At 40.3% G+C, this 27,627-nt stretch overlaps 1 protein-coding gene across 4 annotated transcripts; it reads right to left on the bottom strand.

The window, feature by feature from the left end:
* Nucleotides 1–917: 917 nt before the first annotated feature.
* On the bottom strand, nt 918–15,386 carry pwwp2a (PWWP domain containing 2A). Of its 4 annotated transcripts, none has more exons than XR_013499792.1 (4): nt 15,104–15,386; nt 9,151–10,827; nt 4,399–4,691; nt 918–1,687 (listed from the first exon to the last, which is right to left on the bottom strand). XR_013499792.1 is itself a non-coding variant. In XM_078231168.1 (3 exons), exons 1-2 carry the CDS (start codon nt 15,256–15,258, stop codon nt 9,165–9,167), a joined length of 1,818 nt encoding a protein of 605 aa, XP_078087294.1. In that variant the 5' UTR covers nt 15,259–15,385; the 3' UTR covers nt 918–1,687; nt 9,151–9,164. The 4 variants fall into 4 exon arrangements, 2 of the variants coding, with proteins under 2 accessions (XP_078087294.1, XP_078087295.1); XR_013499793.1 differs by having other exon boundaries at nt 4,635–4,691; XM_078231168.1 differs by lacking the exon at nt 4,399–4,691 and having other exon boundaries at nt 15,104–15,385.
* Nucleotides 15,387–27,627: the final 12,241 nt, after the last annotated feature.

The raw sequence follows: 27,627 nt of genomic DNA, 5'->3' as shown, positions 1-27,627 counted from the left end.
ATTGCGGAGCTCTGACATGCAGAAGGATCTAGGTGTCCCAGTGCATGAATCACAAAAGGCTAGTATGCAGGTACAGCAAATAATTAGGAAAGCTAATAGAATATTATTGTTCCAAGGGAAATTAAGTAGGGACATTATACTTCAGCTGTATAGGGCATTGGTGAGACCACATCTGGAGTACTGTGCACAGTATTGGTCTCCCTATTTATGGAAGGATGTAAATACATTGGAAACAGTTCAGAGAATATTTACTAGTCTAATGTATGAAATGGGCAGGTTGAGGAAAGATTGGGTGGGCTAGGCTTGTATCTGCTGGAATTTAGGAGAGTAAGAGGTGACTTGATTAAAACATGCAAGATGCTGAGGGGCTTTGACAGAGTGGATGTGGAAAAGATGTTTTCTCTTGTGGGAGAATCGAGAATGAGATCACTGTTTAAAACTAAGAGGTCACTCATTTAAGACTTTTTTCCTGAGGCTCATGAATCTTTGGAACACTTCCTTAAATGGCAGCAGAAGCAGAATCATTGAATATTTTAAGGCTGAGATAGATTTTTGATAAGCATGGGGTTATACGGTTATCAGCAGGTAGGCAGAATGTGGAGTTGAGGTGACAATCAGATCAGCTATGATCTTAACGGTGGAACAGGCTCGAGGGGCCAAACCATTGGAAACATTCTGATGCCGTGCCCAGATTTGAGCCCCTCAGTTTAAACTTTGGTTCCCCTTGGCATCACGCTGTTACCTGTGGTCAAAGTGAAGGCTCGTAATACTTAGTTGATCACAGCACTATCTAGACACTAGCCGCAGATCAGTTCTTCAAAATGTTTCTTGTGGTGCACTTTGAGACGCATTAATCTCAGACATCCATTTATGGTAAAGTATGGCATGAAGTGATTTAAAGACCACCATCACTCAATCATAATACAATCTAAATTTTAATCTCTTTTGAATAATTGTTTTACACCACATTCTTAAAACATTCAATTTTATGCAAACCTTAAAGCTGAATCACATAATTAAATGTATTCAAGTCCACAAAATAATTGACATTGGGCTCCTTTTGATACGAAGACAAAACTAAAATGTGGACCATAGCTTAAATATTAAGCAACTAAGCAAAAACCAGTGGAGAGCAAATACAGTACTACATGTAAAAAAAAATCCCTGACACAAATGGTTCAATTTCTAAAACTGAATTCATAATTAAAATCCAACTCTCAGGATTTATATAAAAAAATAAAAAAGGACTACAGTACTTGTAAGAAATGTCTCAATTCATTAACTGTGGACTCATCCAGTGACCACATTTTAAACAGGGCACATCACATGAAAAGAATTTCTAAGAAATAATTCGCCATTTCAAGTGGGTCATTATATACTGAATATATATATATATGTCAGAAAAATCTCAACATGCATTAAGAATTGCAAAATCTGTTTTAAAAAATATCTTCCATCTTCCACGTGAGAAAGCAATGTACAGTAAGTACAAGTGTCAGGTTTATTTTCATTACTAATAGCCAGTCAGGTTTTTAATTTTTCTCTTTCGCCAGCACTCACCACCACCCCCCCCACCCCCCTACCCCCAAACAAGATGGCATATTGGATGCCTGCTTGTTGCAGCCCAACAAATGGCAGTGTAGTGGACATCTTAGGAAATAGCAGCCAGAGCCTTAGTGTCGTCGGGCTAAAAAGTAAAAGGGAAAATAAACAAATTAGAGTCAAAAAATACAAGTATAATTCAATTCACTTAGTCACAGAACAGGATTATACATGTCACATATTAAAAAGTTATATTATTGCCACACATCCATTTGGGATATTGCATTCAAGTACATATCACTTATTTTGGTTTATGTTCAATATTTTTTGCTTTTGATCACTATTTGAAATTGAAGTCCTCTTGGCAAAGTGTGCACACAAGTGAAAAGGGACAGTTTGAGATAATGGGAATAGTATTTTTGTAGCTAATAGTATAAACATTAACCCTTGGTTAATTTTCCTTGGAGATATGGCCTTTAATTGTAAAAGAGTTATCCTCGAATCAAGGGATAAGCTGACAAAGAATTCTATGATTTCCAACAAAGGACACTGCAAATCTTCCAATAAAAGCTTAAAATTGCACTTCTGATTTGAAAGGACAAAATAATCAATGGTTGACCGTCTGTCTCTTCCAAAATTATTCAACATTAAGGAAGTGAAGTGGAAGGAAACCTTAATTGAAATTTTGACAACACTTGAAGAAATTGTATACCGAGAAACAGTTAAATTGATTACGTCATAAAATCGTCTGAAGCTGAAGTTGAAAATCACTTCGATTGGAAGTACAGTTATCGCTAACCAATTGAGAGGTTGCAGCTCCAAGAATGCAAATCTGATTTTTTTTCCCTCAACTAGGCTGTATTGGACAGAAAACTATTAAACATTAAGTACAACTGTCCTTCGTATTAGTTGGTTTTCTAGCACGAGAGGTGAATACCATGTGCCCTGCTCGGTAAGCATTGTAAAAGTACATCATTAGCTGTTGTCATTAAAAATATTGTCAACTGCAGACTGGGAGGGGAAACAGGAGAAAGAATGGAATGCAAGAAACTGTGCATCTATTCCCTAATGTAGAGAATACTAGCTTTGCAAGAATAGCTATCCAATTTTCGGTTGAGCCAATAACCATCCCACACAAGTCAGAACCCTCTTGTGTTTTCATATAAAATTACAGCAGATTGTATATAAAGTTTCAAGATTGCAAATATGATTTGCCAGATATATAGCACCATAAATACTGTTTGCTTTTTGTCCTTTTTGAACCCCATTTTTCAAGTGAAGGTAGTGATTTGTTCTGGTAATGCAAGCATGTGATTTTTGAACCCAGTCAATGAATGCAGGGGTGTGCTATTTTATCATAATAGTCCCTACCATTTAATCACATTCTCTCTCAACTCCAATGTCTACATTTATCCACTTGATAGTGCAGGTCAAACTTAAAAGTTCATTGCTTAAATGCATGGCTGATAGATGAGAAATCACCTTTATTCATGGAATGTGGGCATTGCTGACTGGGCCACCATTTATTGCTATCCCTATTTGTCTTTGAACTGAGTGGCTTGCTAGGCTATTCCAAAAGGGCTTTTAAGCAACAACCAGTACTGTGGATCTTGAGTCACATATAGGCCAGACAAGGATGCCAGTGAACCAGAAGGTATTTTACAACAATTGACAATGGTTTCATGGTCATCAATTCCAGATTTTTATTGAATTCGAATTTCACCATCTGTAATGGTGAGATCCTTGAACCCAGAGCATTACCCTGGATCTCTAGATTACTAGTCCAGTGACGATATTATATGCCATAACTTCCCCTTTCTAGTCCTGTTGTGATATACTTACCTTCTTAGACCTTGGAGACATACCAGCTTCTTGCTGCAAGAGATGCATCATTGCATCTTCAGACTAACAAAAGCAGGTCCAAAGTTCAATGCAAGGTAGATAGCATCAGTTCACTGAGTTGAGCATTCTGCTATAGTAACTAAATTGTGATACCTAAGGAAGCTTGAGATTTTTTGCAGCTTATTTTATTTTTAACTATTAACCTATGTGCAATGAGTAGAGGAACTGTACATGAAGATAAAGAAAATCTTGATGGCTAGGCTGTAGTGTTGGCCTACTTTCTCCACTACTGGTTGAACATCCCATTTATTTCAATCTTTATCTTTTATCCATTTATGAATTTAGAATAATAGAATCCTTAATTTGTTGTTATGGCAGTGCAGCCTATTATGTGGAAGCCTTTAGGTTTCAAAGCATTGCTTTTGAACACTGCTGATTTGATAGCTTAAGCTTTTTCATTTGGAAGGCACAACAGTGCTAATACACAAATATCCATTCCTCATCCACAATACAAATGTATCAGAATTTAGAATTGGTCTGCATGTGCAGTAGTAATATATTTGAAGCTATTGAAATAGCAGGGTATAGACAATTATCAATGAATCCGCAAGTGCGACTATCCAACATTTGTAGGAGTAGCTCAGCCTTCCCCTCCACAGCAATGCATGTCTTGCCAAAGCAAACATAGATTTTTGGGGGGCAATTATGATGAGGCACTTTATCATGTCCATATACTAAGGCATAACATATTCATGAAAAATTATTAAATCGAATAAGGATTATTTTTGCTGTAGCCATTTTCTTTTTCAGACATGAAAGTTGTAGAAATGAGGTCCAATAAAAACTATCCCATGGCAGATTTCCCTATCATGCAACAAATTCCTTCACTCTTAATCACAAGCATTCTTAATCTGGCCATTTTAAAAGTAGCATTTCAAATTTTGCCATTTTTTATTAGCAATGCAGCCTATAATACTGCAACATTTAGAGAAAGAAAATTAAGTAATACTTCACTTCCATGTTAGGATTAGACCTAGGTTTACATGTTCTGCAATCTGAACTCTCCAGGCTGCATGTGGAACAGGCTAACTATCAGCTCAGTCACCATCTAACCCAAAGAAAAATAAGTTTAGAAGTAGAAGTGGGCAGATGAAAGAAATTGCTCCCCAAAATAGCTGGAATTTAGTTTAAAATTCAAAACCTTTAAAATGCACAGTAAGACAAAACTGCTTACAAGGTAATGTTGATACTTAACTTAGGAAGTCAAAAAATATTCAGAAAGGTAGTTGTTTCACGGCATATGAGATCTGTCAAGTTTAATCAGTTAATTATCAATAGTTTGCAAAGGAAACATAGAATAACAGATCTTCTACATTGCAAGTAAAGGGCTGGTTCATTCATTGTACACACTTGGTTTGCATGATGTATTGTGTAGCAAGATAAAATACAATGTATAGAAACAGGTAGTGCGGGAGCTAGATGGTACAGTTCCATTGTTCAAATCCATCTCAAATTGAAGTATTCAGGTTTGCTGATTAAGTGTCCTGAGTGAAATGATTTTGGACAGTGTAAATCTAGCGACTAGCAAGCTTGGGCCTGGAGCATAAAGTTGTATTTAATTGACAATTTCCCTCAGAAGCCTCTGGCTGGCATGGGCAATTTTCATCATACTGGCACAGTAAATGCACTATTATGAGGTTAAGGCTGGTATGTTATAATAGAGGAAGCTTTATTCTGGATCGCTGTAGAAATCCCAGCTGCTTAGTGTCTTTTCAGGTGTCGAGAACTACCACCCCTATCCTATCTGATTAACATATATTTCCAATTCAACACCTGGCATTTAGGACAGCTAGGAATGGGCAATTAACATGACAGTACCAATGTTGCCCATACCCTGATTAAATACTTGGAAGTATATTGGGTTCCCTGAACTTGAAGAGTTTCATTTCAAAAATGTAAGCTCCCAATTTTCCACAAGAAATGGATTTAGGTAACAACTGCATTGACTGTATACAAATATTTTGGGTTTAGTGTTTGAGCACTTCATACATCTTGTTAAATTTCCAGCGGTTTGCACCTGGACCAATGTTATACAGGAACAGAATAAAAATAAAATACCTTTTTATTGATGTAGTGTCTTTTAAGACTTCAGAACATCACAATGCACTCTACAACCAATTAGTTACTTTCAAGGTGCAGACACCTTGATATGAAGACACACCCGATAATCAATTTCACACACAGCAAGGTTCCACAATCAGTTGAGTGGTGGTATAGAACTTCAAGTTTCAGTTATGAGAGATGTTGAAGCTTTTCATCTTGCGTTTAGATCATAAGATTCCCTAAAGTGCAGAAGGAGGCCATTTGGCTCAGTGTGTGCCAACTTTCCGACAGACTGACCCCCCCCCCCCGCCCTTATACCCATAATCCCACACATTTATCCCATGAATCCCCCTAACCTACGCATCTTTGGACATTAAGGGGCAATTTAGCATGGCCAATCCACCTAACCTGCACATCTTTAGACTGTGGGAGGAAATTGGAGAGCTGGAAGAAAGCCATGCTCACAGGAAACGTGCAAACTACACTAAGTCACCCAAGGCCAGAATGAAACTTGGGTCCCTGGAGCTGTAAGGCAGCAGTGCTAAGCACTGTGCCACCGTACTGCCCCAACACTATGCCAAATTTCAAACAATCATGACAATTTATACAACGGGAAAAATGGGTTGATTGGCAAGTCAACTGTAGATTCCCCAAGCTCACAGGTAATTCAAAAAAGGTGCAAAGCTTGAACATGTTCCTTTTGTTTTCAGAGAACTGGCCCTTGCGTGTGAATATATGTTACATCTAGCAAGCAGTGAGCTATAAGTTTGACTTAATGTAGCTATCTGCACACAGGATTTTGAAATGGAGCAGTCTAATATGTTCCTTTGCTCATTGTGCTAGTTGAGAAATCCGCCAATATGTCCGCAAACTATTTACTGCATGCCTAATTTTACCATTCAATATACACATAGATCCATGCACTACAAGGTTGGTCTCATCAGCAATCTTATATATAGGGACCTGATTCATTTGCTCGTCTTGCAAGCTTGATGCAGAAATAGTTCATTGTGTTGCACAAATATGTAAATAGGTCAAAGACCGCCAGTGCCCAGTGTACCTTAAATTATCCTGGAAAGCCAAAATATTTCAAAAGTTTGAACAGGTTAAGCAAGTTGTTTTCCATTATATTTTCCACAAATAGGATGCTGTTATCAGTCCAAAAAGACATGCTGCCTACCCCACAATTGAGCAATGGTATAGATGCATTTTATTTCTGGTGAAATGCCAGATATACTGGATGTACATCCGAATCAGCTGATCAAATCAGACAGCATGTTCCTTCGGTTGCTCATTATAGACAGAGTGCAGATTGTACTCAGACTGCGCATGCAAAACCCAAAATAAAATGTCTGTTAGATATGATTCTGTGAGTGGGTAGGACTTATACAATCCTGAATGCAATAACAACCAATATAAGATAATCAGTGAAGCTCAAAATGGCTCATTTACGCTTGCTAGAATTGACATACTCATATACAGATCATGTTCTCTGCAGACAAAAATAAGCTTTGCATCTTTTTGTATTACCCAGAAGTTTCGAAAGCCAATAGGATAAGGCCTTTAACAAGGTCCCTCATGGCAGACTGGTGCAGAAGGTGAAGTCACATGGGATCAGAGGCGAGCTGGCAAGATGGATACAGAACTAGCTCGGCGATAGAAGACAGAGGGGTAGCAATCGAAGGGTTTCTGAATGGAGGGCTGTGACAAGTGGCATTCCTCAGGGATCAGTGCTCGGACCGTTGCTGTTTGTAATATATATAAATGATTTGGAGGAAAATGTAACTCATTTGATTAGTAACTTTGCGAATGACACAAAGGTTGGTGGAATTGCAGATAGCGATGAGGACTGTCAGAGGATATAGAATGGTTGGAGACTTGGGCAGAGAGATGGCAAATGGAGTTTAATCCGGACAAATGTGAGGTAATGCATTTTGGAAGGTCTAATACAGATGGGAGATATACAGTAAGTGGCAGACCCTTAAGAGTATTGATAGGATGTACAGGTACACAGGTCACAAAGTGGTAGTCAAGAAGGCAAACGGCATGCCTTCATCGGCCGGGGCACTGAGTTTAAAAATTGACGAGTCATGTTGCAGCTTTATAGAACCTTAGTTAGGCCCCACTTGGAATATAGTGTTCAATTTTGATTACCACATTACCAGAAAGATGTGGAGGCTTTGGAGAGCGTACAGAAAAGATTTACCAGGATGTTGCCTGGTATGAAGGGCATTAGCTATGAGAAGCTGGAGAAACTTGATTTGTGAGGGGCATAGACAGAGTGAATAGTCGGAAGCTTTTTCCCAGGGTGGAAGAGTCAATTACTTGGAAGTAGGTTTAAATACGAGAGGCAAGGTTAAAGGAGATGGGTTTTTTTTGTTTACACAGAGTGTGGTGGGTGCCTGGAACCCATTGCCTGGGGAAGTAGTGGATACGATAGTGACTTTTATGGGGCGTCTGGACAAATACGTGAATAGGATGGGAATAGAGAGATGCGATCCCCAGAAGGATAGGGAGTTTTAGTTCACATGAGCAGCGTGGTCGGTGCAGGTTTGGAGGGCCAAAGAGCCTGTTCCTGTCCTGTAATTTTATTTGTTCTTTGTTCCCTACAGCTTTTTCCATGGCAACATTTTGCCAGTCAGCACCTTTTTCTCATACCATATATAAATTGTTGTGATGTTGAAATTTAGCATTCTTACATTTGTTCTGATGAAGGCAAGATGTAAAGCTTCAGCAATGTGTCTCTAAGGCATTATTTAACTCCCATAATCAGCAAACAGTTTTCATTGATGTTGCTTAAGAAATGTTGGCTTGGATATTGAACAAAATACCTACTTATCTCATCCAATCACCTAGTCCTTTAATTTGTGCTGCTGATTGGATAAACAGAATTTAAACTATATCAGAAATAGGTGGTCCACAGATGGGAGATTTGTTTGCCTATCCACCCATATTTAGACAATGGCTCAGTTCAGGCATGAATCATACTGATTTACAGACCTGCTGTATGATTTTGTTTTAAAGAAGCATCCATACAATCAATACTATTGAGATAACTATCCAGGAGTCAATAAGCTTAACAGGACCATTATTCAAAATAACAGGATTTGACAACAATAAGTGCCCAAAAGCATTAATCAAGTGGTTTATTTTGATCAATATCTAAAATAAACTTTTTAGAAATTATTAGAAGCAAATACAAGGGCCATTTCAACATGTTGACAATTTTAGAACCAACTTTTAAGTATACTTTTCCTTGGTGGATCTTGAGAAGTAGAAATTCCATCTTAAAACATCCAAACTGTACAACAGGGCAGAAACTTAGAAACCGTTCTATGGTAAGGCTACAGCTCCTACATGCCCAATATATGAAAAGTTTCCAACACAACTGGATCTAAGGAAATTTGGGTTGTACTTGGATTTAAGTTTGGCTTACTGTCTACCAAATTCCTGCCCTTAATGCTGGACTGATGAAAATTGATACATTTTAAATAGTTTTTTTCCCTTAACACTTATAATAGTAAGCCATCCTCATACTAAAACTAACCTCTGTTGAATTGCACTCATTAAGCCAATGAGCCTAATTTGAAGTTTTTCAATTAGTCATACATATTTAAATTTGGGCATCAGTTTAGTGGAACCCCAACCGCTTGACTTGCCTACCTTCTTTGATGTTTTCATGTTTCAAACTGTGTCAGCAGGGCCCGCACCTCAGGTGTCAGCTGCTTTGCAGCCTTGGCTGCCTCTGTGATGGCCTTACGGTAAAGGCCCTTTCTCTTCTTGTTAAACCGTGACTGGAAGTTTTCTAAAAACGGGGAAACTTGTGAAAGAGCCAGGAAAGATGTTGTTGGGGACCCAAACCATGAAATTCTGGCCTCCTGTCTTACTAAAAAGCCATTATCTTTCCGGCTTACAGTTATAGTAAGTATGCGGGCAGGCCACCAGGGGAAGCCATAAATCTTGGCCCAAACAATGTCCCCTATACATATGGTCTTGCCATCTGGAGTCACACATTTAGAGACATTTTTGGTAAAGATTTTCACTTTCAAGGAATTAGTGAGCTTTTCTTCTTTTGAGGAGGAGCAAGGTACATGCATGCTGCCTGGAGGAAAGTCAAATGTTTCAGTAGAACTACATTCTGAGTTGGAGGATTTTATATCATCTGCGCTATCACTACTACAAACTGAAAAGGCAGAAGAGTCAGATTTATTTTGACTGTAGGTCATATAAACGGTTATATTGCCTCCTCTGCCCCTTTTCCCCAATTGCTTTTCATCCTGCTCACAAGGCCATTTTATTTCCCTCGTGTCTTTATTCTCATCAGTGGACTGTTCCAACCCTTTTGTGGGACTATCTTTTTCAGAAGGCTGCTCACCTGCTGAGCGGGAAGAGGTACAGCGAGGCGGGACTTTGGAGGCTGTCTTGCAGCTGCGTAGTCTCTCAAGTTTAGCCTTGTAAGCAGATTCATTTTCTTCATTCCTGTATCGCTGTGGCTTTAAACGAATCCGTGGAGGGAGAGAGCCAGAGTTGGTAGTTTGAAAGCGCCGTGTAAAATGAACTTTTGGAATGGTATTACCAGAAGATGTAACTTCCCTCTGCTGTTTCTTCTGAACTTTCTCTTTGGCCATTTTCAACACTTCCCTGGCTTTCGTGTGATCTATGTTCTTGTTCTGTAGCACTTTCTTGGGATTCAATTGCATTTTAGAATTGTGTACTTGAGAAGAAATTTTGACTACTTTGCCCTTGCCTGTAGATAGATTTGAAATTTTAATGACAGTATTTCGTTTCTGACCATCATACTGAGTTTTCGCTTCCACTTTGTGGTCAGTTTTCAGTCTCTTTGACATTGTAGGCATACTGTCATTTTTTCGTTTCTTGTCCTCATTTCGAGAAGTGTCATTTGTGCTGCCACCCCTTCTCAACTCCTTTTTATCTGCGGAAATACTATTTTTGCATCGATCACACAGAACTTGCCTTGGTCTGAGTTTAATAGAATTCATTATGGAAGTAGACTCTTCTCTGAACATTTTCCTTTTAGGTCGCTTAATCCTTCTTGGGGGTGGTTGAGGTATAGACTGGTTATACGTATGTCTGATAAACAATGGAGGAGGGTAAGGTGCTCCTTCGTAAAATAACGGTGCAGGTTTTGCAGTCCACAGGCTTTCAGCCACATTAGGTTGTGCAGCGGGTACCAAAGATGCTGTTTCACAAGTACCTGTAGATTTTGAATTTTGCTGCGTCTGTTGCTGGAATGGTTCACACTGAAGTTGCATTAAGTCAGCTTTATCCTTGTATTCCCTTTTTGGAAGCACAGTCACAGGAATTCCATAGGGCCCAAACCTGAGAAGGTATAGCACAAATGTGTTCAGTCCTAATATCAGGTTTTCACATTTTGCCCCAACCTTACTGCGAAAAAAGCACTCTTCTGCAAGCAAGATACTGTTTTATTTCTGAATTATTTGGATGTTTTTCAGCTCAACCAAAAAAGCTAAAAAACACTAAATTGATGACTGTAGTAATAATACAAGGAATATTAAATAATGAACTGTTAATATACAACCCACCCTCGAAACAAGAATTTCAAGCTACACTTTTTTGAAAAGACAGGAAAGACTAACTTTGATGCAGAATTTAACTGGACTCGCTCCTTTTCTGCCATATAAAATTACAATGTAACTTACAAAAAAATCCATGGGCAAACCTTGTAATAAACTGATATAGCTCAATAATATGGCTCTCAAAATGAGAAGTTCATTCTAATTCAAGGTCCTGTACCAAACAAACATAGATGATGTCTATCAATGTTGTCCAGAAAAGAGATTTGTACAACTTATTTCCATTTGTTGAGAGTTGCAGTTGATGGCCTTTCTGGGTGCTTACCTGGTAAATGACCCTCTTGTTTAACAAGCAGTGTAATTGAAGCAGAACAGCAGCTGTCAAGTTTATCATCATTTGTATTGGTTTATAAAGTCAATTAAACAAGCTTTCATTTCTGAGTCCTAGCTCGCAAGTCCAAAATGGAGATGCAGCAATAAACAGGTAGATTGTTAGGACAATGCTTTAAAAAGCATCTCCCCCATTAAGTGACTTATAGATGTGGATTCCCTTGTTCAATTTGTTGCAAATTAATAACTTGTAATCAGGAGATTTAATTCAGAACATCAAGGAACCAATTCTCCTCCATGCAGATTCTTAGAAAATTGTGTCTTATTTAAAAATAACTACCTGCTAAATTGTTTATTCCCACTTTTGGATGTCATGCACATGGAATTCTAGTCTCTCTCACCTCTTGCCTTCATCATAAAATCATTCTTAATTAATAAACATGAAAAAAGTCCATTGTGGTGGCAGACTTGCAGTGGCAGCAGAATCTGCCTCCCACCAAAATGGCATTTTTCGGCATGATCACACACATCCTCTCCCAGGTGAAGACTAATAATCATCTACTTTTGATTTTTACATTTCAGCAACAATAATTAAAAAGATGTACATCTGTCCACAATTAGAGAATTGCGGTTAATTTAAACCATGTTAGATTGTTCAAACCCAAGGTCACTAGTTGTATTTTACAATGCTGATAGCTAATCGCTGAGAAGAATGATCAAACCCAAATGAAGGCAGAGCTTTGAATGTTTGTGCTGGCATTCCCAGAAGTGCTCTGAATAATTAACTGTCACTGCATTAATGTTTCAAACTTACGCAACACAATAATGCCTTAAGTGAATAATATGAAAAGAATCCTTCCTGATGATGACCGACAGAAGAAAAATTCAAGTTGTGATTCATTCCCACTTGAGGATAGTCTTTTAACTCATCTATGATTTTTCTGGACTAATACCACTCAACAGTATTTGCAATTCATTTTTCAGATCTCAGCAGTGACAAAAGCTGTACAAAGTTGCAGTGTAGTGAATGGAATGAGTTACATAAACTTATTTCCCCTATGCTAGGCTATCTAATGGAACTGGCAACTACATTGATTCAGTGAACTAGTAATTGTTTTTTCCCCCGTTTCCAAATTACTCCATAATAAAAATACTTACCATTTAGCACATTCTTAGCTCAATGATTTCTAAATGATGTTGGCAAATAATTGCCCTACAATTTTTACTTAAGATTTCGCATTCATTCCCTCATTTAGAAGCAAATATGAGCCAAATGAATCTCCATTCCCATCTACTACTAGAAATGACAGAAGAAATTACTTTTCAGAATCCCACCTTTTTGGTAATCTTCCAGATGTTGAGTATTTCAAACCTTCACCTTTCCCGCATGATAAATGCCATCAGTGACAGTAGCAAAAGGGAAGTCTTTCATCCTATTGCTGGTGAAACACCAACTATAAATGGGCAGGTTCTATCAGAAGAACAGAATCTCTAATATAGAAGAAAGAAAAGCTCAATACTATAAACTGGGTATGAAACATCACCCAACACAAGGAAGATCAAGCCTCCATGACCACCTAACATAACAAAGCTGAAACAAAGATTGTAATATGCATATGTTCAAATGTTATCCAAACACTTGAACATGTACACCAAAAATTCACCTATTTAGTAAAAGGTATATAATTTGCTTCACTTTCTCCAAAGTTTCCCAGTGGATTTTCACTTTCGTAATTACCATTATGAGGTTAATATTTTGATGTTAGACCAACTAGTGTTTTATGAACACAAATTAGGAGCAGGTGGTCATTTGGCCCCCTGAGCCTGCTCCACAATTCAATAAGATCATGGCTGATCTGATTATAGCCTCAATGTTACAGGATGGACTGGCACAGATTATTTAATTAAGACAATGCACCTATATAAACGTATTAACTTTGTAGATCATAGATGTATTCTAAAGTATTTTGACTGAAGGAATTATTGAAATGCATTCCTGTGGCCATTTACATTTCTGTTTTATATAGTTTACTGTAGCACTATTGTAATTGCATCTTGGCTCACAATTGTTGCTAGCTCTACTCCCAAAATACCAACCCTGGTAATGATGGGGAGTGAAATAGCCAGTAAAATCAATTTTTAAGCCGAGACAAAAATAAATTCTAAATCGATTTCATATGTAGTTTCAATAATTAGAGCAGATAGTTCTTTTAAAAATCCTTTCAACGTTTCTTAAGTTATTAAAACCAAAATATACTTGGAAGGCACAAATGGTCCTTTCGTTTTACAGATATCTCTGCAATGTAGCCTAGATATGCTCTGTCTGCTGGTTGCAAGGCCTATGCTAATTAAATTTAAGCAGTCTCAATCTAGTTTTAATTTCACATAAATCAACCTCATTCAGAGGCCTGGATGGCTGCTATGCAAAATGGACAACTGTCACATTGGTAGAAATAGATGGCTGTTCTTTTGGGTTGGGACCTTTACATACTAAATTATATAACTGATGTAGGAATACTAAATATTTACAGTAGTGGACTGAAACAGAATTCCATCCCGAGCATTTGTATCCTTTGTGTTCAAAATCATGAAATTCCCCAAAACATACAAACAAGATACCCCATGAACAAAGTGCATTTGGAAACGTATGAAAAAATGCTGTTATCTGGGAATAGACTGCTTTCACAGTGCATGATCCAAACACAGCACACATTACTATGTTGGGGCTTCTTGGGTTCTCACCAGGTTGAGAGAAGGGGGCACGCAGGAAGGTGGACTTCAAAAGCAAATCTGGGGGCCAGAAAAAACCTTGAGACACATGAGAGCTTCACCTAAATGAATAGCAGAGTCTTCACAGATAGATATATTTCTTCTAAAAGTTTTAAGTTTTGTTTATTACAAAAGGAGTACAATTTATGGTTTTCGAGAAGTACATTGCCAAGTGCACCCAAATAGTTATTTATTAGCCTGGTTAATTATTTATGTGGAATACACATTGTTTTGATGTAGACACACATCTTCTCTAATATCTTTATGTATCACTTTTCCTGCCAAACAAAAATCAGTTACTCAAATTCATCCTCAAGCAGCCTAATGGAAATTGAGATGTAATTATTGCAGAAGATAATGCGACTGTTACTTCAACTATTCAACTCATTCTTTAAATTTGAAGATAGAAGTTGGGCTCATCTGTTGTGACCTTCCATTCGCTATGTTTGACTTTTTTTAAAAGTATTTAAGAAATGCTGCTGAGCCTTATATTTAAACAAAAAGTAAACCCAAACAAAGTAAAGAAAGGAGGTGGGTCACCCGGAGGAAGAGATTGGTGTGCCTTCTCCGCAGTTCGGAAATTAAATTAAAAGTTGAGCTGGGTGTATTGAATTCCGGCGGGGTTCGGGGAGTTGCTGGAGCCTGGGCTGGGCAGGGCAGTGCCCCTCCCGGCTCACTAACCCCCCTCTCTCCCTCCGCACGTCCTGCGGCCGCTGCGTTGCCACAAGAGCTCCAGATGCAGCAGAGCGGGGAGGAAGGGTGGACCGCTATCGCATGCCCTCCTCCTCCTCTCGCTGTCCTAGGCCCACAGCCAGCCACTTCTCAGGTCCAACTTCACCTGGCCCCACACCCACCCTCCAGGTGCAGCTTCAGGCCTCACCCGCCTCTCGGGGAGTGAGTGGGAGGGAGCTTTTTTTTAATGCCTTTTAATTTATTTATTGGGGGGGGGTTTCTCTTTGTACCTTCTAGAAATATCCATTAGAACCCCTGAGAAGAGCTTCTCCTCGAAGCGCAGGGACACGACCAACGCATCGTCGACGACGTGGTCCACCGTTACCCTCACTTCGGAACCCGCCAGGAGTTTCACGGCGGCGACGCCAACACCCGCGGCCGCCATTTTCCTTCCTCCCCGCTCCTGAGCGCCGTTTCTCTTCTGCACCCGCTCCACCGCTCCCCCGGCCTGGCTCTGCCCGCCTCTCGGGTGCGCTCCTATTGGTCGGCGCTCGCACACGCCTCGCTTCTATTCGTCCCTTCGAGCTGTCAATCAGCCCGACTCTTGTGCCGATTGGCTGGCCGGGCTGTCAATCCGGTGACGGAAGGGGAGACGGCGCTCGGCGATTGGTTGAGAGAACTGTCTGTTATGGAATTGCCCTGGTGTTGCCATGGAAACCGTCGCCACTCCAATGTGGACGGAGATTTGTGAATGGATGGGCAGACTGTCAGTCATTGTGATCCCAGTCCTGAAACTCTCAGCCGATGCGAACTCGTTAAGACTATTCTCAATTACAGTGTACCATGGTGTAAATAAGGCTATAGCTGGCGTGCAATTGACTGGAATCAATAGGGATATTTTTAGAATTATATTTATTAAATGTATTACTGAAAACAAGCAATTACTATTAGCAACAACTGTACTTTTGGAAAGCAGTAACTTTGCCTTACTCCCACGTGTGTGAACAAAGCTTCGGTCTCTTTTACCATGTGAACTGTTTTAAGTGAAGTTCGAATGATCTTGAGTTAACTACAATAGTTGGTGCATTGCCTGAGTTTCAGAATAAAAAAATTAGTACACTTATGGAGAGCAACTGAGTTTCGCAGGATACAGTGCTAAAGTCTCTAAAATGTCCAGGTGGGCTGTTGAATATCCTTGTCTTATTCTCTCCATTGCAACACGGCCCCTTGTTTCAATGCATTACTGTGTTTCTTTAAGTAATGGGGGAACTTACTACCACTTTTAAATGATTGATTTAGAAACTGTTATGGGTTAAATAAAAGAGGGAGATAACATTGAAGCATCTGAAGCAATTAGTAATCTGAGAGCACGATTTACTGAGCACAATATTTCCAGTTCAGAGTCGGGGAGGGGGAATTTGGTGGGGAATTTGTCCAACACCACACAACCCTGCCACAGCAATCTCTGCGAGACGTGCCGGATCGTCGACACAGATGCCACCATCTCACATGAGAACACCATCCACCAGGTACACGGTACATACTCTTGTGACTTGGCCAACATTGTCCACCTGATACGCTGCAGGAAAGGATGTCCCGAGGCATGGTACATTGGCGAGACCATGCAGACGCTACGACAACGAATGAATGGACACCGCTCGACAATCACCAGGCAGGAGTGTTCCCTTCCTGTCAAGGAACACTTCTATAAATTGAGTTTGTGTCTTTATATGCCCTGTTTGCTGCTTATGAGCAGATCTCCCACTCACCTGACGAAGGAGCAGTGCTCTGAAAGCTAGTGGCGTTTGCTACCAAATAAACCTGTTGGACTTTAACCTGGTGTTGTGAGACTATTTACTGTGCTTTAAAACTGGCATTTAATGTGGAAACAAGGCCTCGCTCTGGTGCCTGTAGATATTTAGGAATGCAAGTACATACGCTCTTCCAGCAGATTGCTCTGGGTTTCTTCCTATCATTAATATTTGCATATGCGTAAACACTCAGCATAAGATTGACCCAATAAAATTATAGAAAGTGTTTTAGTGTGCCAGAGCTGATAAATTATAGTAATTAAATTTGGTGAAGTAATTAGGTATCAGGTAAAGAAACGTCTAAAATCATTCTTCCCACAACTATTAAATAGTTGTCAGATGCTAAAATTACTGCTTATTTGTTTACTGGATGATATTCATTACTTTTTTTGATAGATAAGAACATAAGAAATAGGAGCAGCAGTAGGCCATCTAGCCCCTGAAGCCTGCCCCGCCTTTCAATAAGATCATGGCTGATCTGATAGTGGTTTAGTTCCACTTACCCGCCCACTCCCCATAACCTTTAATTCCCGTATTGATCAGAAATCTATCTACCTGTGACTTAAACATATTTAACGAGGTAGCCTCCACTGCTTCAATGGGCAGAGAATTCCAGAGATTCACTACTCTCTGAGAGAAGAAGTTCCTCCTCAACTCTGTCTTAAACTGACTCCCCCTTATTTTGAGGCTGTGTCCTCTAGTTCTTGTTTCCTTTCTAAGTGGAAAGAATCTCTCTGCCTTTACCCTGTCTAGCCCCTTCATTATCTTATATGTCTCTATAAGATCTCCCCTCAGCCTTCTAAACTCCAACGAGTACAGGCCCAATCTACTCAATCTCTCCTCATAAGCTAACACCCTTATCTCCCTTAGAAGACGAGAAGGGGGATTTAATAATGGGAAACGAGGAAATGGCCAAGGCCTTAAACAAGTTTTTTGTGTCGGTCTTCACGGTAGAGGACACAAATAGCTTACCGAAAATTGATGGTCGTGGGTCTGTAGGGGGTGAGGTCCTTAAAACGATTACTATTACTAAAGAGGTAGTGCTTGGTAGGCTAATGGGACTAAAGGTAGACAAGTCCCTGGGCCTGGATGGAATGCATCCCAGAGTACTGAAAGAAATGGCAGAAGTAATAGCAGATGCGTTGGTTGTAATTTATCAAAATTCGCTGGACTCTGAGGAAGTGCCAGCTGATTGGAAAACAGCTAATGTGATGCCACTGTTTTAAAAAGGAGGTAGACAAAAGGCGGGTAACTACAGGCCGGTTAGCTTAATGTCCGTAGTTGGGAAATTGCTGGAATCCATCATTAAAGAAGAAGAAATAGCAGGACACCTGGAAAAAAATGGTTCGATCAAGCAGACGCAGCATGGATTCATGAAGGGAAAGTCGTGTTTGATGAATTTACTGGATTTTTATGAAGATGTAATGAGTGCAGTTGACAGAGGGGAACGGGTGGATGTGGTGTTTTTGGATTTCCAGAAGGCGTTCAATAAGGTGCCTCACAAAAGGTTGCAGCAGAAGATTAGGGTACACGGAGTTGGGGGTAAAGTGTTAGCGTGGATTGAGGATTGGCTATCTAACAGGATGTGGAGATGCCGGCGTTGGACTGGGGTAAACACAGTAAGAAGTTTAACAACACCAGGTTAAAGTCCAACAGGTTTATTTGGTAGCAAAAGCAAAAGTTGGACTTTAACCTGGTGTTGTTAAACTTCTTACTGTATCTAACAGGAAGCAGAGAGTTGGAATAAATGGGTGCTTTTCTGGTTGGCAGTTGGTGACTAGTGGCGTGCCACAGGGATCGGTGCAGGGGCTCAACTGTTTACCATATACATAGACGATCTGGAGGAGGGGACCGAGTGTAGGGTAACAAAGTTTGCAGATGACACAAAGATGAGTGGGAAAGCGAATTGCGTGGAGGATGCGGAAAGTCTGCAGAGAGATTTGGATACGCTAAGTGAGTGGGCGAGGATCTGGCAGATGGAGTATAACATTGACAAGTGTGAGGTTACCCACTTTGGAAGGAATAATAGTAAATGGACTATTATTTAAATGGTGAAAAATTACAACATGCTACTGTGCAGAGGGACCTGGGGGTCCTTGTGCATGAATCACAAAAACTCAGTTTGCAGGTGCAGCAGGTGATCAAGAAGGCAAATGGAATGTTGGCCTTTATCGAGAAGGGGATGGAGTATAAAAGCAGGGAGGTCTTGCTGCAATTGTACAAGGTACTGGTGAGGCCGCAACTGGAGTACTGTGTGCAATTTTGGTCCCCTTATTTGCGGAAGGATATATTGGCCTTGGAGGGAGTACGGAGAAGGTTCCAACATTTACTTTAGCTACTCTTTTCCTTTTTATATATTTGTGAAAACTTTTACTATCAGTTTTTATATTTTGTGCTGGTTTAGTTTCATAATCTATCTTTCCTTTCTTTATCGCTTTCTTAATAGTTCTTTGTTGTTTTTTAAAGCTTTCCCAATCTTCTAATTCCCCACTAGTTTTAGCCACTCTGTATGCATCGGTTTTTAATTTAATACTCTCCTTTATTTCCTTAGTTATCCACGGCTGGTTATCCCTTTTCTTACATTCCTTTTTTATCACAGGAATATATTTTTGCTGAGTACTGAGAAAAATCTCCTTAAAAATCAGCTGCCCTACCAACTAGTCTGCGCTCCCAGTCTACATTAGCCAATTCTGCCCTCATCCTTTTGTACTACCCTCTGTTCAAGCAGAGGACACTGGTTTGGGACCCTACTTTCTCACCCTCCATTTGTATTATAAATTCAACCATATTGTGATCACTCATTCCAAGAGGATCCCTCACAAGAAGATCATTAATTTTACCTGTCTCATTACACAGGACCAGATCCAAGATGGCTTGCTCCCTCGTAGGTTCTGTAACATACTGTTCGAGGAAACTATCCCGACAGCATTCTAAGAACTCTTCCTCAAGTCCACCGGGTCCAACTTGAGTCAACCAATCAATATGCAGGTTAAAATCCCCCATGATTATTGCTGTTCCGTTTTTGCACGCATCCATTATTTGCTTGTTTATAGCCCGACCCACCTCAAAGTTATAAGTTCATGTTCCAGCCCATTTGATCTAATTCATCCCCATGTAGCACTCTTAACTGAGTCCAGCGTCTAAGCTGAGAATGTATTCCTGTTGTTGATCACCCTCTTTTTAAATAAATACTTCCTCACATCTGTGCTAAACTTCAGAGTCCCAAACTGTGTTTTCTAGGCTCACTATGATAACCTGATAGTATTGTTTTGTGTTTATTTCTTCTTGTATCCTATTCCCTTCCTTCTCTGCACTCCTCCAATTCTGGCTTGTTGTGAATCCTAAATTTTAGCTATTAGTATCACAAGTAGGCTTACACTAACACTGCAATGAAGTTGCTGTGAAAATCCCCTGGTGAGCACATTCCGGTGTCTGTGCGGGTACATTGAGGGAGAATTTAAAAAGTAAAGTTTATTTATTGGTCACAAGTAAGGCTTACATTAACACTGCAATGAAGCTACTGTGAAATTCCCCTAGTCGCCACACTCCAGCATCTATTCGGGTCACTGCACCCTAACCAGCATGTCTTTCGAACTGTGGGAGGAAACTGGAGCACCCAAAGGAAATCCATGCAGACACAGGGAGCATATGCAGACTCCGTTCAGACAGTGACCCAAGCTGGGAATCGAACCTGGGTCCCTGGTGCTGTGAGGCAGCAGTGCTAACCACTGTGCCACCGTGCCACCCCCATTGATCCCTGATTTCTATTGTTCCACTACTGGCAGCCATCATCTGTCTAAACCCTGAACTCTGCAATTCCCTCTCTATATTCTCTTTATCTCTACATTGCTCTTGTTTCCTTTAAGTCATTATTTAAAACTTGCCACTTTGACCAGTGGTCACCTATCTCTTTATGCGTCTCTTGCAACATTTTTTTACTGCATTAAAGGCACTCTGCAAATGCAAGTTCTTTTGTGAATTTTTGTAAGAAAGTCTCCACTCATGCATCTCTTACGCATCTAGCTCTTCTTTATAGTTCAATTATACCATCAGCCCCTGAATAGCCTATATACATCACATTGTCCAGAACTCTGTACAAACAACAGGTACACTTTGATCAGAGTACAGTATAACCTCAAATTAATCTCTGAGGTTTGGGATTCAACTCATTGGGTGATGTAACTTGGAAGTCTAATCATTTGTTTCTTGACACCTCACATTTAATTAACCAGCACCTTCAGTCTCTTTTAAATTCTCTCTTGGCATATTCCTAACCCATCCTTGGAGAATAAATTCCTCCTGCTTTTACTCTTGGTTATTGCCTGTTGCTCACAGGGCAAGGTGTGTTTTTGAGAAACAAAATGAGGTTTGCTCTGAAAATTGACTGCTGTGCTCACTTATGTAGCTTGAGCCATCCTCAACACATACTCTCAATTCATTCAGAACTCTGCCATCCAAATCATATTCTGCACTTGACTGCTTATTTTTTGCATCTGTCCCCATTGACTTCTTCTGGTATCCTGCCATTTCAAAATCCCGTTCTTTGTTTACAATCTAACCATTACCCATGTCCCCTCCCACAACCATCCTCCAGCCCACATATACACATTCCTTTGCTTTACCTTAGCTCTGAAAGCTCCGCTGGCTTTGCAACCCCAGCCTTAAATTTAAACCAGCCCATTCCCTCCCATCATGCTTTTCGCTCCGTGGCCAGAATTTTACCGTCCCGCTCACCATGGGAATTGGAGCAGGCGAGGGGCAGACCATGGAAAGGTTGGGATTTTACAGTTTCAGGATGGGCGACGTCGTAAAATCCCGCCCAGTGTATCTTTTTCCTGACAGAAGAAGGTGGAAGAGTGAATGTCCGGGGTGTGTGGGGTCCTTAATAATGCTGGCTGCTTTGCCGAGGCAGTGGGAACTGTATACAGAGTCAATGGATGGGAGGTGAGTTTGCATGATGGATTGGGCTACATTCATGGCCATTTGTGGTTTCTTGTGGTCTTGAACAGAGAGGGAGCCATACCAAGTGATGCACTATCAATCGAGTCAAGACTAGTTGTGAGCAAGACAAATAGGCTTTTATTAGCAAGAACTTGGAGCCATCCCTGTCGGTGATCTGGTCTGAACTGAGGGCAAGGGGGAGGAGCCACCACCTTTATACCCAGACCAGGGGGAGGAGACTTGGGCGGAACCGACAGGGATGTGCCACATATACAGGTACCGAGAAATACTAACTACAGTGGTTAACCACTACAGATAACATACAACAGTGGTTTACCACACCAAGCTGTGATAATGATACAACCAGAAAGAATGATTTCTATGGTGCATCTGTAAAGGTTGGTGAGAGTTGTAGCTGACATGCCAAATTTCCTTAGTCTTCTGAGATTTCTGAGACTTATTGCCCTTACAGGAAATGTGCACACTAACCTTAACTTAGCTTTTGATGCCAGCATGTCTTCCTCCTTTACAGCCAGTAGTAAGACGCACTGTAATCTGAGTGTTGCCTTAAACTGACCACATAGAGCTCTATCTCAATAACACCTCATAACCCTGTCACTGTCAGATTTATCTTGCTGATTAAAAACATCCAGGGATAAGCAGAAATTTTGTCCAGCAAAATACTGGGAAGATCAAATTCATTAGTTGGGATTTTCCAGCCCTCCCCAGTGTCGGGATCTTCCAGTCCTGCTGCCGAAAGTCGATGGACCTTTGGCTGGCCCGCCACCTCCCCACGACAGGTCCCACCATGGCGGGTCCAGAAAATCTTGGCCATTGTCTTTGGGTCTCAAACTTCATTTCTTAGCCTAGCAAGCCACTCATTTCAAGGACGACTAGGCTTGGGCCTAGCCAGTGATGCTGCATCCCATGATGAATAAAAGAAATCAACTGGATGACTACACTGAATCTATTGGTGATTTCCCTCAATTCATCTGGCACCTTTGCTTTTAGTTTTTCCTGTGATTGTAACCTGTTCAAATTATGAGATGACATTTTTATTATCATGAAATTCTTTGTGGACTACCCTCTTAGTGAGTGCAGTGCTAATTTTGCCAGAACTTCAAAATTTGGGGTTGATTTGGCAAACAGAATTTAAAAGAGTTGGTATGACCAAGACCGCAAAAAATTACAAAGAGTTGTGCACATAGTCCAGTCCATCACACCAACCAGCCTCCCGTCCATTGACTCTATCTGCACTTCCTATGCCTCGGGAAAGCAGCCAACATAATCAAGGACCCCATGCACCCTGGACATACTCTCTTCCACCTTCTTCCATCGGGAAAAAGATACAGAAGTCTGAAAACACATACCAACCAACTCAAGAACAGCTCCTTCCCTGCTGCCATTGGACTTTTGAATAGTCCTAAGCTGATCTTTCTCTTCACCCTATCAGCAACTGCAACATTATATTCTGCACCCAATCCCTTCCTTCTCTCCTATATACTCTATGAATGGTATGTTTTGTCTGTATAGCTCACAAGAAACAATACTTTTCACTGTATCCCAATACATGTGACAATAATAAATCAATTCAAAAAGAATTGAATGCATTTTTATTACGAAATTGTGCCTAAACTTCATTCCTGTGTGACTGGTATAATCCTCAAATTTCGTTGATTATTTCTAAGGTGCAGTGATGATCATATTAGGGCCATGTGCTTGTCACAGGTTGCCCAGAGGTATAAAGTTCTACAATGTCAGACAATCTTCCAAAATCAATGTAAAGCTCTAGAAAATGCATTGAGAAAACTAAGCTGGGTCTCCTTGACTTCAAGAACACTGAATAGCCTGTTCAATGTATTAATCTTTGTTTGTCAATTGAACCACACATTCAAATCAGCCAAACTAATAATTGAGGGCAGCATGGTAGCACAGTGGTTAGCATTGCTGCTTCACAGAACCAGGGATCCGGGTTCGATTCCCGGCTTGAGTCACTGTCTGTGTGGAGTTTGCACATTCTCCCTGTGTCTGCGTGGGTTTCCTCTGGTGATCCGGTTTTCTTCCACATTCTGAAAGACGTGCTTGTTAGGTGCATTGACCCGAACAGGTGCCGGACTGTGGCGACTAAGGGATTTTCACAGTTACGTCATTGCAGTGTTAATGTAAGCCTTTCTTGTGACTAATAAATACATAAACTTGAAATTACTAATTGTGTGGGGCCTTGTAGAATGAATGCAGAGTAAATTGTTTGGGTTATTTTAAGAGATTGTCCTTTAATTGGCTCTATGGTATATTACTAGTGTGTCAATTAACATGACAATGCAAGAAGATTCTGTGCAGCCCTATTTTAGCACACTTTACTGCCAAATGAAATGCAATACAAATAATAATAAAAACCTTTAGTCATTGTGTCTAAATGGAACCCAAAAATCAATCTCACAGTTCCAGTAGTCATGTTGCAAGACAATAGGATCAATTTGTACAGTAGAATGTAACCATTATTTTAACAGTATGCACAGCAAAACAGTAAGCTAATATCACACAATCTGACAATGATACAATAACACCAGCCCAAATAGAGTTCGCTGTCGTTCCATCAGGAAAGTTGCCACAAAAGAAACAACTATAATTGAAAATGTAATGATTTTTCATTCTTTGCTCCTTCCAAATTTCATATGTTATAAAAAAAACAGACCTGGTCATGTTTTAATGTAATAGAAGCCAATAAACTGTTTGCACATGATGTCCTCTGATTCCCTGTGTCACCAAACTACATGGTAATTTGAAGATTGTCCAATGCTGATGACTCCCAGCTCGATCACACCTCCAAATCTTTCAACCCTTCCACTATCTCTGATTGTCTGACGTTCAGTCCTAAATAAGCAGAAATTTCCTCCAATTAAATATTTGGAAAAGTAAAGCTAGTGGGCTAAAATATTGATCAGGTCATGCCACTTCAAAGCAGTTCTACATTGATTACATGGATTGTCCAGTGTCAGATTTAAGTTTTTGCAATGAAATTGCTGAGGAACACTGTACAGGAAATGGCTTACAGTGGTGTTCGCCCATGGGGAATCACAGATTCTATGAGCATGCCTTGAAATGGAACCATGCAAATACATTTTTACCTCATTCTGTTTTGACCCTGCACAAACCCCATCCCCTAGCCACTAGCTCCATCTCTCTCCCTCATCACTGTCTGACTAATCACAACTTTGACATCCTACTTAGCTTTTGAACACATATCCATTACATCACCAAGACTGCTTACTTTTACCTCTATGGTATGGCCTTGCATGTCTCAGTTTATCTGCTGCAGAAACCCTCATCCATGCCTTTGTTACCTCTAGACCTGACTACTTCAATACTATACTGGCAGGTGTCCCATGTTCCAACCTCCATAAACTTGAACCTATTCAAAACCTGCACCAAATTCACCCACTACCTCTGTGCTGGTTGCCCTACATTGGCTCTCTGCTCATCAACATCTTAATTTTAAAAGTCTCATCCAAGTTTTCAACTTCCTCTGTGGCTTCATTATTCCCTATTTCTGTAACATCCCCCAAGCTGTTCAGTACAACCACAACACTGGCATCTAACCAAAAATGTGAAAAATTGCACTGGTTTGTCCTGTCCACAAAAAGCAGGACAAATCCAATCCAATCCAACCAACTACCACCATCAGTCCACTTTTGATCAACAGCAAAGTGATGGAAGGTATCGTTGACAATGGTATCAAGTAGCACTTCTACAGAAATAACCTGATCACTGACACTTGGTTTAGACTCCATCAGGACCACTCATCTCCTGACCTCATTACATGCTTGGTCCAAAAAAGCGAAGCACCAGAGGTGAAGTGAGAGTGTTAGCTTTTGAAATCATGGGAGCATTTGACCGAGTGTGGCATCAAGGAGTCTGGCAAAACTGAAGTCAATGGGAACCAGGGGAAACCCTCAAATTAAAGCAAAATCCTACGGATGCTGGAGATCAGAAATAAAAACATAAAGAGCTGGAAAAAATCAGCAGGTTTTGAAGCATCTGTGGAGAGAGAACCCTTTTTTAAAATTCATAATGCGACAGAGTCTGAGAAACATGGAGAATGAGATGGAGTCCTTACAGGAAACAGGGTGTGAGGAAATATAGTCAAAATAGCTGTGAGTGTCGGTGGATTTGTAATGAATATTAGTAGACAGTCTATCCCCAGAAATGGTGACAGAGAAGTCAAGGAAAAGAAGAATCAAAGATGGACCATGTGAATGTGGGAGAAGGATGGAACTTGGAAGCAAAGTTAATGAATATTTCCAGTTCCAAATGAGAGCACCAATACAGTTATTGATGTACCAGCAAACGCATTGTGGAAGAGGGCCTGAATAGGACTGGTACAAGGATTGTTCCATATACCTCACAAAAAGGCATGCATAGCTCAAATCCATATGGGTGCCCATACTCATATTTTTCATTTGGAGGAAATGAGACAAGTTCAATGAGAGAATAAGTTCAGCCAGGCAGAGGAGGGTGGTGATGGATGGTAATTATTCTGGCCTCTATTTGAGGAAGAATTGGAGAGCTTTCAGTCAATCTAGGTTTATAAAATGATGAAGGGGATAGATAGAGTGAACGTTAAAAGACTATTTCCTCGGGTGGATGGAGCTATTACAAGGGGGCATAACTATAGGGTTCGTGGTGGGAGATATAGGAAGGATATCAGAGATAGGTTCTTTACGCAGTGAGTGGTCGGGGTGTGGAATGGACTGCCTGCAGTGATAGTGGAGTCAGACACTTTAGGAACATTTAAGCGGTTATTGGATAGGCACATGGAGCACACCAGGATGATAGGGAGTGGGATAGCTTGATCTTGGTTTCAGATAAAGCCCGGCACAACATCGTGGGCCGAAGGGCCTGTTCTGTGCTGTACTGTTCTATGTTCTATGTTCTAATCCTGGTGAGGGTTAGAGCTGCAGATGGATTGGATGTCCATAACGAAGAGGAGGCAGTGAGGGCCGGGAAAATGGCAATTATTGAATTAGCATAGGGCGTCAGAAGAATTATTAATGTATATGGGAAGAAATTGGACAAGAAGAGAAAAAAATAGAGTCAAGGTAGAAATAAATAAGTTCAGTAGGTCAGGCAGGCTGAGAGGTAATTGGGAAGAATCCGCACGGTTTTATTAAAAGAAAATCATGGTTAATCAATTGATTAGAGTTCTTTGAAGATTTAACATGTACTGTGGAGTCTGTACATGTGCTGTACTTGGATTTTCAGAAAGCATTTGATAAGGTGCCACATCAAAGTTTATTGCAAATAATAAAAGCTCATTGTGCAGTGGGTAACATATTAGACTGGATTGAAGATTGGCTGGCTGGCAGAGAACAGACAGTATGCCTAAATGGGTCTTTGTCTGATTGGCAGGATGTAACTCGTGGAGTCCTGCAAGGGTCTGTGCTGGGGCTTCAACTTTTTACAATTTACATCAATGACTTAGATGAGGGAAGCGAAGGCATGGTAGCTAAGTTTGCAGATGACACAAAGATAGGTAGGAAAGTATATTGTGAAGAGGACATAGAGAGTTTGTAGGTGGATATAGATAGGTTGGCAAAAATCTGGCAGATGGAATATAAAGTGGGAAAACGTGAAGTTGTTCACTTTGGCAGGAAGACTATAAAAGCAGAGTATTCCTGAAATGGAGAATGACTGCAGAATGCTGAGGTGCAAAGGGATCTAGATGTTCTCGAGCATGAATCACAAGAAGATAGTATGCGGTGCAACATGTAATCAAGAACACCAGTGAAATGTTATCCATTACAAGTGGAATTGAACATAAAAGTAAGGATGTTATGCTTCAGTTATATATTCAGTTATATTTGAGACTGCATCTCAAATACTATGTGCAATTTTGGTCTCCTTATTTAAGGAGCAAATGTATTGGAGGCGTTTCAGAGGATACCTGGAATGAGGATAGGTTGGAAAGGCTGGGCTTGTTTCCACTACAGTTTAGAAGAGTGAGGGGTGACTTGATTGAAGTATATAAGATACTGAATGGTTTTGACAATGTAGACACAGAA

Source organism: Mustelus asterias, chromosome 16 (assembly GCF_964213995.1).
Source record: "Mustelus asterias chromosome 16, sMusAst1.hap1.1, whole genome shotgun sequence".
Classification (NCBI taxonomy): domain Eukaryota; kingdom Metazoa; phylum Chordata; class Chondrichthyes; order Carcharhiniformes; family Triakidae; genus Mustelus; species Mustelus asterias.
This window is presented reverse-complemented; position numbering and strand designations above follow the sequence as displayed.